Source organism: Peromyscus californicus, unplaced genomic scaffold, assembly GCF_007827085.1.
Source record: "Peromyscus californicus insignis strain IS unplaced genomic scaffold, ASM782708v3 Scaffold_22__1_contigs__length_63687245, whole genome shotgun sequence".
Taxonomy (NCBI): Eukaryota; Metazoa; Chordata; class Mammalia; order Rodentia; family Cricetidae; genus Peromyscus; species Peromyscus californicus.
In genome coordinates this window covers 62,873,782-62,887,237 of record NW_026294525.1, presented here as the reverse complement: position 1 = coordinate 62,887,237, position 13,456 = coordinate 62,873,782, and the positions used below count along the sequence as shown (strand labels likewise).

The 13,456-nt window shown below is 43.6% G+C and overlaps 1 protein-coding gene across 1 annotated transcript in view; it reads right to left on the bottom strand.

Moving 5' to 3' along the window:
• Positions 1 to 13,456, bottom strand: part of Pdss2 (decaprenyl diphosphate synthase subunit 2) — a 244,630-nt gene that overhangs the window by 92,899 nt on the left and 138,275 nt on the right. Inside the window, exon 4 of the mRNA XM_052751549.1 lies at positions 2,137 to 2,211. Coding sequence (XP_052607509.1) covers positions 2,137 to 2,211 — 75 coding nt within the window. The remainder of the gene's footprint in view (positions 1 to 2,136; positions 2,212 to 13,456) is intronic.

Genomic DNA, 13,456 nt, shown 5'->3' with positions numbered 1-13,456 from the left:
CTTCTGTTCTCTTTCCAAACACATCATATATTTTAAAAATTGCATGGGACTTGGAATTAAAAAAACAACCAACTACCCTGAGTTCAAATCTAACCCTCTAACCCTCAGACAAATTAATGAGTTTTAGACATTAAGCTTTGATGCTGTTTATCAGCTGTAAATAATATTTTCATTCACAAAGTGAGATTATCCCACGAGTGTGGCCTGTTCATCTGAAGATGTGAAGGACGTACTGTCAAACTGCTGTCGTTGTTTATTATTGCTGCTATTGGCTGACAGAGAACTTAACTGTTCACACAATCACTAGTGAAGCGGGCAACCACAGTGCACAGGCAGCAGGAGTGGGTAAATCCACCAGACCAACAGCAACGCGCACTTCAAGATCTCAAGTGTGAGTGGCACACCTATGACCTCATGGTGGGCAGGGGAAGGCTAAGGAAGGCAGAGGCAGGAGAATTACACAGTGTGTACACTTGTTTTGTTTCTCTGAGGCAGTCCCACTTCATATCTCAGGCCTAGATGTCATTATGTAGTTCAGATTAACCTTGAACTCATGGCAGATTGTTTTGAGTCCAGCCAAACTTATCAAGACATTTTGTCTCAACAAATAAACACCCTAAAAAACAAAATGGACAGATATTAGTAACTAATGAATACTTTATATGGGATTAAGTTGAATGCCTCCGAAACATCCCAGGCGAGAACAACGTCTACCCGCATCAAGAGGTCACTGTAGTAATGATTTGATGAGACCTTAGGTACAGCCTACGGAAGCTGTCAAATCAGGGTTGGATAAGGCAGAGCAGGGGTAGAGGACAAGGCTAAGAGCAGAGCACTAGAGTTCCAATCCTTGGTAGTAAGTTGTGTAACCTTGAAAAATCATTCAACCTTTTCTAAATCTCCATCTTCATAGCTCGCTCTCTCTCTGTCTCTGTCTCTCTCACTCACTCACTTTTGTGAAGATCAAATGAAGAAGCAGGCAAATCATTGAAAAGGCCACTTGCTTAGCGGCCGTCATTGTCACACTTCTGTTGAGTAGGCCGGGTCATGTGTCACCCTTCAGTCACAGAGAGAGCCACTCTCGTCTTTGAAAAACCTTGCCAACAGGGCTGGCTGCTCTACATCTTGTGAGGTCCCCACCCCCCACGCTGCTCGGGTGAGGTCAGCTGTGCCTCTCGGGGCTAGTGCTCCCCTGAATCAAATGCCAGCAATGCCCGCGGTACAAAATTCTTCACATTTCACTCACCACTGTTGTAACTTTGCAGAGTTCGAGTTACTTCAGATGAGAAAAAGGCTTTTAAATCTAAGTTGCTCATGCCCTGTTTCACTTCTAGGAAAATCAACTTTATTTTTTTCAAGTGGACGTGTTAATGCTTAGGATGTGCACACATACATATTTTTTTCTAGTTTGCAGTGAGTGAAATCTGCTACTACAGGCATTAAGGACGTTAGAATAATGAACCATTGAGAGGACTCCCTTCTAACAGCAGGTATCATGGTAAATGACGGTGCTGGGCAGTGAAGCATGCACTTCATATCTAATTTCCCACTGAAATGAAGTAACTGCATTTTAAGGAAATAAAACCTAACCTTTCTTGAGATGACCTGTTAAGTGAGTCAAAAAGCCCTAATTCTGAACCTATAAAATTAATCAAAACAATCCAAGTGTGCAACAGTCCTAGTTTCTATCACAGAGACTCTAATAACGCGGTAAATTCGGGACCTTGGATAAAAAGCCGCTTTGCTCCCGTGCCCGCCCTTCCTGCCAGCCAAACCGGAGCGCACTGACACAGGCCCTCTTTCTCTGGGGCGGCTGGGCCCTGCCCCTCTGCACAAACGCTCCTTCCTGCCAGCTGCCCTTCTGACTGCTACCTGCCAGCCAGCAGTGCCCTGGTGTCGCCCGGCTGCTGCAGACTGAACAGATTGAGGTTCCAGCCAGAGGAGAAGAGGTTGCATTAATTGGCTAAAGCTGCCATGTACTGAGCGTATGGCCATGAATTTGTAGCCAAAACACTAACCAAAAAACAACCCACATAGAGTTTAAACATGAACAAGAATGAAATGTTTGGTGTCTGCCCCTGGCTTTGCAGCAGCACTTTTAACCTAACACTTTACAACAAGTCTGCAATTCTGTACCTTAGCCGAAGAAGAATTTTCCTGGTATACTCCATGCACCAAGTCCTTAAGAGCACTTGTTAAAAGTTCCACAACCTAAAAGACAAGAAGGAAGAAAACCTGAAAGAACAATTCAAACGTGTAGCTTTTTTTTTTTTAGCTTCAGGAGGCTTGGTCACGATGCAGGGTTTGGATTTGTGTTTGACAAAAAAATTGGAGTTATGTGCAAAGATTCTGGCAAACGGATTGCCCACCTGGACATTAAAGCTGTGATCCAACTTTTTTCTCGTCATAATTCAAGCACAAAGAAAATCTTAGAAGCATAGCATTTCACCAATATACATGAAAATCCAGTAGTAACCATTTTGAACCTAATTTTAAATTTCACATAATGAATGGACTATTAGCTTAATTTCTTTTCTGCATGTTTGTTTCTGTCTAGTGGATACTTTTCAGCAGCCCATTCCGGGAACCATTACAATGCTAACTCTCACACTTAATTCTGAGAGAACACACAGCAGTAAGAAAATGGCTCTCCTTTCACGTATCTGTTCTACTGCACTTAAAACACACGGAGCGGGACGTGGTAGTGCACTTTGCTAGTCACGGCACTTCCCAGGCAAAGCAGGCAGATCTCTGTGAGTTCAAGGCCATCCTGGACTACATAACAAATTACAAAATGGCCAGCGCTACAAGAAAGACCTGTTCTCCGACAAACCCAACTGTTGTGGAGTACTCACCAGAGAAGATGCCTGGACCTGGGTTAAGACAATAGAAAGTTTTCATTAGCTGGCCGGTGACTACACTGAGTGTTTGGGATTCCTGAAAGCCCCAAGCCTTTCTCAGGGTGCGCTTTTAAGCACAAAAATCATGTCCTAGGTTGACATTACTCAGTTAACAAGCACAGGTAGCCAGAAGCACAACTACAGAAGCCAAAAAGCAAGGTTAGTGAATTTAGAGTCTTTTCCATAACTATGGACTTCCGTGGATTAGGCCCTTGTTTTAGTTTTGGCAGGTGGTGCTGTCTACGTGTTGAGTTTTACAACCTGAACAATGGTACTTCCATCACGGAGTCAAGTGTGCTAAGGTCTTGGAGCCTACTAAGTCTGGGGCCCTGGTACACCAACAACAATGAAAAATGCACTATGGACATATTTGGTATAGGACCCCTGGGTCAAATATACCATAAACACTGAAAATTTTGACAGAACTATAAATATTGAGAGCAAATTTAGCAGAACTGTTATTATTTAAGGTTAACTACAAGAAAATAAACGAAGAAACAAACCCAAACAAATCAAAGGTGTTGAACCTGTTTGTGAATCAAGCAGAAAACAGGAAGTGGTCTCTTTGTAAGTGTTCACATGAAGCATCTTCATTCAAGATGCTCACATAGCTGGATAACTGGTGAGGTTCAACGCAACCATTTCAAACAGTTCTTCAAGGCTGCCCCACCCTCTCCTCACCAGTCTTCACACTGGTCTATTTAACTTCCTATGTTACACAGCCTGTATCTGGTTTCTATTCTTGGCTTCCTAAAATTCAGCTCAGTTCTGATTGAATTAAAGGATTTGGTTTCAGCTTTTATCATAGCTGTAATTGAAGTAAGCCAAGGGATACATACTCAAACATGAAGATACTTTAATTTTGGGTACCTTGTATTTAATAAGTATTTTCTTAGAGGCAAGTGACATCAATTTGAAGACTTGCTTTAAAATTTTAACATATGAACATTTAGCTCTATTTACATTCATACTGCATACTGCTACTGATATGGAAGTTTTGCTGATTAAAGGCATTTTTTTTCTATCTCTGCACTCGAGCTAATTTGTAAGACCCACAGTCTCCCCCTCTTCTTCAAATCACATTGTCCTTTAGGAAACTAAATACTTAAGGAGTATTATAGCTATGTAAGCTACAGAGGAACTGGAAGCACAATGATCCTACAATACTACCAGATGTGCTGAGTTATTTAAGTGGGGAACAGAGAAAAATGAATGGATGTTTTTCCCCTGAAAGTATCAGATAAGCCCTATTTCCAAATCCAGAAGGATTGAATATCGCCAATAGGTCTAGGAAAGACTGTAACTAAACACACAGCATCAGATTGGATTACAGTTTATACAAGCAACATCCCAAGATCTCCTTGATGGCTGGACACATAATACAGATCAATCACTTGCTGAGAGATGCCATGGTTCTGAAATAGTCGGAGCCCTGAGAGCAGCACTGGTAACATGAAGAAGGATTTATCCAGAGAAAGTCCAGTGTGGACTTGTGGAAATGATGGCATGAACTTTTAACTGCAGATCTGGCTCTGGATGACCCAGAAATTCCCCCCTGAAATTCCAGACGGGGCAAAAGCAACAAAAACATTTTGTTCTGACTCTTTTCTCTTAACACAATTGTTATAGTCATAGTTTATTAATGAACTATACTTATAACTGGCTGTATCTGAACATATACCTCTAGCTATGGCAACCAGAAAAGAGAAACAAAAGGGATAGCATGAAAAACAGGAACAGCCTAAAGGAGTTGACTGCATCCTAGGCTAACGTGTCCACTGTACATGTAAAATGTCTTTTCATAGCCTGGAACGTTAATTTAAATAATCATAACAAAGAAAAATGCATTTAATTTTCAACCTGCTTTAAAACTGCAAATATTTATATAAAGAACTCATTCATAATGCAGTAAATTCATTTAACATTGTTTGTTCCAGTGCTGGCTGGAACTCACTATGTGGGCTACGCTGGCCTTGAACTTAAAGAGATCTTCCTGTTTCTGCCTCTGGAGTGCTGGAATTATAGGCAGGCCTGGTTCAGACTCTTAAAAAAAAAAAAAAAAAAAAAAAAAAAAAAAAAAAAAAAAAAAAACCAAACCGCAAACCAAACCCCATTTTATTTATGAGCATGCGTGTGCTTGCTCATCTGTATGCGCACCACATGCTCACAGGTGTCCATGGAGCCAGAAGAGGGTCTCCTGGGACTGGAGTTACAAGCAGCTCACAGCTGCCTGATGTGGGTGCGGGAACCAAATCCAGATCCCCTGCAAGAACAACAAACGGTCTTAACCACTGGGTCATCTCTTCCGCCCCAACTTAAGGTTCTTGGGAAATAACTTCCCATCAAAGGCACTTGTGGCGGGCTGCCAGGAGTGGTTCGGTGTGTAGAGCTGCCAGGAAGTCCAATCCCCAAGACCCACGTGGTGGGAAGGAAGTCAGTGACTCCCACAGCTGTCCTCTGATCACCACATGCGCACTCAGGGTACGACTTAAAGTAATGTTAGAGGGGCGTATGTTGTGTGTGCATGATTAAACACTGTTTCAAGAGCTGGTGAAGATAATGGCCCCCAGAGAGGAATCTGGGACCTCAACTCCAAACCTTCTAAGACTTCCTCTCCAGGCTCCCTGGTGTTCCACACAAGAACAACCTTGAGGAATATTCAGGGAGCTTGTTCTTCAGGTCCAGGGAAAAGCAAAGTGTCTCAACTGGAGCCCCTGGCAGCCCAAGGAGAAGGCAGTGCAAGAGAACAGAGCAGACACCAAGAGTGAGAGCATCTTCGTTCTGGTCCAGGGATGGCCACGGATTTCTGTTGTGAGACTGGAGGTGGATCAATTCTACTTCTGGTTTCCTTAAAATGTAAGATGAAGGAGGGGTTCAGAAGAGGGTTTGTGAGGGTTCTCTGTAGCTCGAAAATTCTACCAGAAATATGAATCTCAGTCAGGTGTGGTGGCACATGCCTTTAATCCTAGCAGTTGAAAGGCAGGTCTCTGAGTTCGAGACCAGCCTGGTCTACAGAGTGGAGTTCCAGGACAGTCAGGGCTACACAGAGAAATCCTGTCTCTAAAAACCAAAGGAGGAAAAAAAAAAAAAGCCAATCTCAGCATTTATATTTAGGCAAGACACTAGTGGGCTTTTGCACTGCTGTGAAGCAAAGTTCTTGATAGAAACAGCCTCAGGAAGGGGATAGCTGTGGGCTCATGGCTTCAGACGGTCTAGTTCATAAGAAGGAACCATGGCTGTGGAACACACGGCAGAAGAGCGTTTATGCCACAGGAGTCAGGAAGCAGCCAGTGAGAGCAGACCCGTAAGATCTAATCAAATCCCCACTTCCTTTAGCTAGCCACCACTTCTTCAGGTTTCCAAAATGTCCCAAATTAATGTCACCAGCCAAAGGCCAAGTATCTCCATGATGCTTGGGGACATTGCCGACTTAAACCATAACAGCAAATAAACATGGAAAAACTTTTATGTATGAACTTGGATGGAATACCTCCTAATATAATTACTACCTACATATTTTTAAAAACGTCCTCTCCTCTACACTGTATATTTTTGAGGGTTTAAGTTTTATTTTACTTTTGTAATTTTTATTTTGAAACTGTAATAACACAGTTACATCACCCCTCCCTCCTTCCCTTTCTTCTCTTCAGCCCTCCCACGCACCTCCGTGCTCTCTCAAAAATTCATGACCTCTTTTTCTTCGAATGTTCTCGCTCTCTCTCCCCTGAATATATAAATGTAACCTGCTAAGTTTCTATAATGTTGTATGTATATAGTAATTTCAAGGCTGACCACTTCCCACAGCATAACCAATTAGGGGTGAGCTCTGCCTGGAAAGGACTAGTTCTTCCATTCTTAGTCCTTAGTGCCTGGAGCTCTTTTTCTGGTGGTGTGGCTCCATGCAGTCGCCTCCTCCCATATCAGCATGCTGAGTGGGACCGTCTTTGTTCAGGGTTTGTTCCTATGCTATACTTTTATCTACCAGCCTGTCACGGACTTTATTTACCCTCTGTGGTGATTTTCTTCTTTTCTTTTTGCTGCTACTGGGGACTGACCCAGGGCTTCATTTATGTAGGACACTCTACCACTGAGCTACATTTGAGCCTTCCTTTCACTTTATCTCGAGGAAGGGGTTCATTAAGTTGCCCAGGCTGCTCTTGAACTCACTCTAGCCCAGGCAGGCCTTGAAACTGTGATCCTCCTGCTTCAGTTTCCTGAGTAGCTGGGATTGTGGGCTACACCACCAGATTCATCTGAAGTTTTGATTCCCTTCTCTGTGGAATTTTCTGGATGCATCTCTCTTGTTCTAAGGCACGAAGAATGACAATACAACTATTTCCACTGGAAAGTGTTATGACTCATGGCCTACCTCGATAGTGGGCAGCAGACAGAAGCTGTAGTTGAGTCAACGAAGGATGGCATGGCTGGGACTGGGCCTGGAGCTCCGTGGTGGAGCGCTCGCTTAGTAGACACAAGGCCCTGGGCATCGCAAGGAAAACCCAAACCAAACCAAAGCAAAAGACAAAATGCTGAGTCCTGAAAACTCTAATAAACTGTCTTCACAAAGAATGGAAACTGAGAAAGTAGACAGTGCTGAGAGAAAAGCAAAGCCTCTCCTCTAGGAAAAAGGGCTCCTGCATCACTATGTAAAGTTATCTGTGAAATATTCGTAATCAAAAAAGGCTGGCGATGAAACAGAATAATCTGATAGGTATTTCTAAAGCATAATGAGGCCAGAAATTTGTGTTTTATACACAAAGAAAAAGTCTGAAAGGAAAAAAGAAAAAGGGAAGATGATAATGTAAAAGTGAGAGACTAGAAAATTTTTAATTAAAAATTTCCAATCTTTCTAAATCACTCATATTTAAAATGGCTAAATTTACCAACTGCTTAAACAGATCACATATTATAATCCCACCCCTTTTCATTATGCTACTTTTGGAACTGGGTAAAACAGTAAGTTTTCCCCCCTTGGGAGAGGGCCAGCATATTCTGTTTTTATTCTCCGAGGGGCTCCAAGCTGAGTTACATCCACAAACTGATTTACAGGATATTGTCAGTCAATAGTCTCTAGACTAGCCAAAATAAGATCAGTAAGTGCTGCTAAGTATTCTGTGTAGACAAGCCATGCCTTTCTCAATAACGTGATTCAGGAGTCCTGTCAGCCAGCAACTGACAGATGGACTGAATTCAAGAATGCTAGGGATGTTTAGTCAGTGTACCAGACCAGTTTGGATTAAAAGCTAAAGCAAACTATAACTAAATCTTTAGGGGGAAAAAGAGAACTATAAACGTGTGTGGTGGCTGTAGGGCTCAAGGGATTGAGCTGATGTGATAAGGTAATATTTAATTCCATTTGAAAGGGTTTCGGTGTGGGGCTGGAGAGATGGACCAGTGGTTAAGAGCTACTCTTCCAGAGGAGACCCGAGATTGATTCTTAGCACCCATGGGCAACTCACAACTCCAGGGGACTTAACACCCCCTTCTATCCTTTGCAATACCAGGCATGCATGTGGTACGCAGGCATACATGTAGAGAAAACACCAATAAACACAATAAAATAAGATTTAAAAATTTATTACTGTGTCTGTGACGTGTGCATGTGGACACATGCTACAGCTTGTGTGTGGAGGCCAGAAGAAAACTTTGTGGAGTTGGCTGTCTCCTTCCATCTTTATTTAGGCTCAAGGGATCAAACTCAGGGCGCAAGGTATGTACAGCAAGAACTTTTACCCACTGAGCCATCTTGCTGGCCCTTGAAAGGTTATTTTTAGTGCCAGTCTTTACTATATTTATGACAATGTGGAATAATAATACAACATGGATTCTATCATTTTATTCTGTAGGTATATGAACACAGAGCACCCCAGCCTTTACTATTCTTAACAGCTGTTTAGCAAAGGAAACAGTTGTGTGTGCACATCTGTGATGCTGACAGCATCAATCACACACAAGTACACAGCACTCCTAGATCATCTCCCTTGAAAGACAGAAGCAAAGGCAAGAACACTCTTAGGGAAAAGTAAATTTCCAGGCTGGAGATGTAGCTCGGCTGGTAGTGTGCTTGCTTAGTATGCAAAGATCCTGTGTTCAATCACCAGCACTGCAAACACCGGGTGAGGCGGTGCACACGCGATCCCTGCACTCGGAAGGCAGAAGCAAAGGGCCACAAGCTGAAGGTCATCCTAGGGGACTTAGAAACAAAAACGCCAGGACACTGTCATTTCCTTTTTTTTTTTTTTTTTTTTTTTAAAGACAGCTTCTATGTAGCCCTGGCAGTCCTGGAACTCTCTACATAGACCAGGCTGGCCTTGAACTCATAGACATCCACTTGCCTCTGCCTCCTGAGTGCTGAGATTAAAACTGTGCTCTGGCCTAGCTTTTAAACAGTTTAAGAAAAACAAAATATGGTTTTAGCATAAATACAGGCCATTCATATTATCAGGAAAATATAGAATTACAGATGGGGGAGGACTAGAGAGAGAGCTCAGTTGTTAAAAGGACTTGTGGTTTGTGCAGAGGATCTAGATTGGGCTCCCAGCACCCACATGGCAATTTACAACCATCTGTAACTCCTGCTCCAGGGGATCCAACAACCTCTTCTGGCTTCTGAGGGTGCCAGGCACACATGTGGTACACAGAAAATAAAAATAAACACATCTTTAAAAAAGGAAAGGAGCCGGGCGGTGGTGGCGCACGCCTTTAATCCCAGCACTCGGGAGGCAGAGCCAGGCGGATCTCTGTGAGTTCGAGGCCAGCCTGGGCTACCAAGTGAGTTCCAGGACAGGCGCAAAGCTACACAGAGAAACCCTGTCTCGAAAAACAAAACAAAACAAAACAAAACAAAAAAAAAAAAAGGAAAGGAAAGGAATAGCGATAGAATTAGAGGAAGCCTAGGGTATCAGAGCAGTGGGGATCGTTCTTAGTTCTCTTAGCACAAATGAAGCACAGGGCGTGTGAGAGACTAAGCAAAAGGTGGGAAGACGTGCACTCCAGCGTGAGGCTGTGAGGGCCTGGGTAAGTATAGCATTCTCCTATAGAGACTGACGATACCATTAGTGTCTGTAAGGGTCTTTATCATTTACAAACTGGGTTCAAACACCTTGTCTTGTTTCAGGTGGATTCAGTTCCCAGGGCTAGGCTAGAGCTTCCAGGCTGGCAGCCTCCCCGAGGTGGTGACCTCTGAAGAACACAGGCAGCAGTAACTATGGCCAAATTAGGGGTGCAGTCTACTCAGCCACCAGCTGGGCACGAACAGCCCAGCTGAGCCCTATTCTGCAAGCTGATTAATATAAATGAATGGCTTTGATCTAGCCATGCTGCAGTCTCTGAAAGAAGGCTCTCCACGCCATGCCCAGACCAGGACCAGGTTTCCTGAAGTCACCGAGGAAAGCTCTATACACCAAACACAGCACTAACCACAAGTTCTGGAGGAAGGCTGTGTGAAGGGAGGCTTTTCAATGCTGCCAGGCGTGGAAGGCAGGCCTTGTGTTTCTGTGGGAGGGCGACAATCTGTTCTGCTGAGCTAAGTTCTGGCTAAGGAGGGACAGCAGGGAAAGATGGCACGGCCATCAGGACAGGTGCAGCAAAAACTCTGCAAATTGATAATCTTCACCTTTAATTTAGAGCAGCTGATACGATGCTTAATAAACTACTGGCGACAAGGGTTTTGGAAGACTTCAGCTAACTACATGACAGTATAAAATCACAATATATACAACTTGAAATAGACCCATAAGCTCAAGAAGATAGAGTACACAGTTCTGAGATTCCATTCTGTATCAGCTGGTGTACTCGCTGCATAAATGCTTGCTGATAGCTTACTATATGGCCGGCACTGTACTCAAAAAACTAGTCCCATTAAGTTACAATTCCTTCAATAAGGATTAGCAAGAGGGCTCATGGGCAAAGGTGCTTGCCACCAAGCGTGACAATCTGATTTCAATCCTGAAGGTCCACAGGGTGCAAGTGTAACCAGCCTGGCAGATGAGATGCTTGTGTGGCCAACGTGCACCACCACGCCTTTAATTCTAGCACTGAGGCGGAGGCAGGTGGATCTCTGAGTATGAGGGTAGCTGGTCTACACAATTAATTCCAGGACAGCCAGGGCTACACAGTGAGACGAGAGAGAGAGAGAGAGAGAGAGAGAGAGAGAGAGAGAGAGAGAGAGAGAGAGAGAGAGAGAGAGAGACAGAGAGAGAGAGAGACAGAGAGACAGAGAGACAGAGAGACAGAGACAGAGAGAGACAGAGACACAGAGACACAGAGACACACAGAGACCGAGAGAGACAGAGACAGAGAAAGAATGAGAATTCAGTCTCTCAATCTGACTATCAGACTGCTGAAACAATGGGCCCCATAGAAATGAGAATCTACTCAGGTATCTCAGGCTGGAAGAAGAAAAAAGGCCCGGAGGAACCTGTCTCCCAGAAAGAGATTTTCCACAGTTCCAACGACTTGCCAGACCACCTTACAGGATAGATGGTGGTCTGTCTATCTTACAGGACAGATGGAAGCCCAGACAACGGTGGGTTAAGGGTGGGCAGGACCACACCTTCACTGTGAATGTCTCGTTTTTTTCCCTCTCCCCAATGTGGCCACTAAATAAAATCTCCCTTTTTTGCTGTCTTCTTTTAATTTCGCTTATTGAAGATAGGCAGCTGGACCTGTCTTGTAGCACAGACTGTGACCCCCAAGCTCAATAACATAAGGGAGAACTGACCTTGCAGGTAAGTTGTCCTTTGACTGCCACACATGCACTGTGGTACATCTCCTCCCCCCGAGTAAATAAAAACTTAAAAATTCCTTTAACTAAGTGGCAGCCTTAGAGGTTTGCGGTTCAAACACCACTGCGGGACTATTAGGTCTCAGGAAGCCCATACATCCAGAAATGAGCTCAAGCTGGACTGTAGGACTGCTGCAAGTTTTATCAAAGCCGCATTCCTCAGGAACTTGTGAAACTGGTTCCCATCCGCCAAAGGAGTCATTTCCCTTATGTCTGGCAGAAGGGACCTATGGCTACCTGGGGTGGTTATCAGCATACCAAAGCTCCTGTGGCCTCCAGGCTCCCTCAGTCTCTACTTACAAAGTCCACCCTAGCCTCCTGACCCGGTCCTCCTATAACTCCTCACCCTCCTGACAACTCAGCTACCCTTGCTGTTCTCTCTCCCTACGCTCCATTCTCTATCTCCTGCTTTCTCACCCTCTCCACTCTCCAGTCCCTCCACAGACAGGCATGGCCATGCCCAGGCTATTTCCTTCTCTCTGCTTTGGATTCTTCCAGATGCCTCTGGATAGTTTCTCTCTTATTCACAATAAAAACCTTTCCCTCATAAGGGAGTGGTTAGGGATCATGCCTAAATGAATTCTAATATGCAACTTTATCACATCTGACATACTTTGTAATACACTCAATGGACACATCCTTTGTCTAGATCACTAAGACAGTTACACACAGATGCGCTGTAAGCCCTCAGCCCATCCAGGTCATTTCTCTGGGCCTCATTTTACCTATCTAGGATTACCAAGAACCAGCTCCATGTTCAGACGTATCTACATTTACATCAGCTCTCCATTCACAGCTGTAGTTTCTATTTTGTCTGAGATAGGGTCTCATGACTTTGTAGCACAGGATGGCTTCAAACTTGCGACAATTGTCCTGCATCAACCTTTTACAGATATGAGTCACCACCTCCAGCTGCATTTAAAAATTAACAATTGTTGCCGGGCGGTGGTGGCGCACGCCTTTAATCCCAGCACTCAGGAGGCAGAGCCAGGCAGATCTCTGTGAGTTCGAGGCCAGCCTGGGCTACCAAGTGAGTTCCAGGAAAAGGCGCAAAGCTACACAGAGAAACCCTGTCTCCAAAAACCAAAAAAAAAAAAAAAAAAAAAAAAAAAATTAACAATTGTTAACACAGCTAGTTTGTTAGCTAAAATCTTAAAAAAACAAAAAACAAAAGCAATCCAAAAAAATTGCTACTTTTTGAATAAAGGTAATTTTTTGCCATTGACCACTGATTATTTACCACTGACCAAAGTCAAGTAATCACCAATTTAAATGCCAAATTGGCTCCTGAAAAAATGCAGGTAATTTTAAAACCTTAAACATTTGCGTGAAAAAAGGAAAAATGAGATGCTCGTGGAAAAGCTGTCTGGCTAGAACAGGTGCTGAGACTTGAATGACTACTGAAGAAAACAAGGCAGTTCCGACACCGTGATGCAACTGTCTCCGTTCTACTTTCCAATTCTCCACCACGGGAACTGATGAAGATGAGTCCGCTGTAGCTAGGATGCCACACTCAGTGCTTTGTATCCTCTGGGCACTATCATAGTTAGGCTGAACTTTAAAAGAATGTGACGACTATTCCAGTGATTTGCCTGTTTTCTTTAATGGGGCTGATAATATCCATGTTGCTTACAGTGCTTCACCCAGGGATTCTCAAAGATGGCGCTGAAAGATGGCAGAATGCTGCTTTGTACACGTTGCTTTCAACGTTTTTAAAGTGCAACCTCATGTATGCACTTACACAGTTCAGTTGTTAGTTCATTTTCTAATT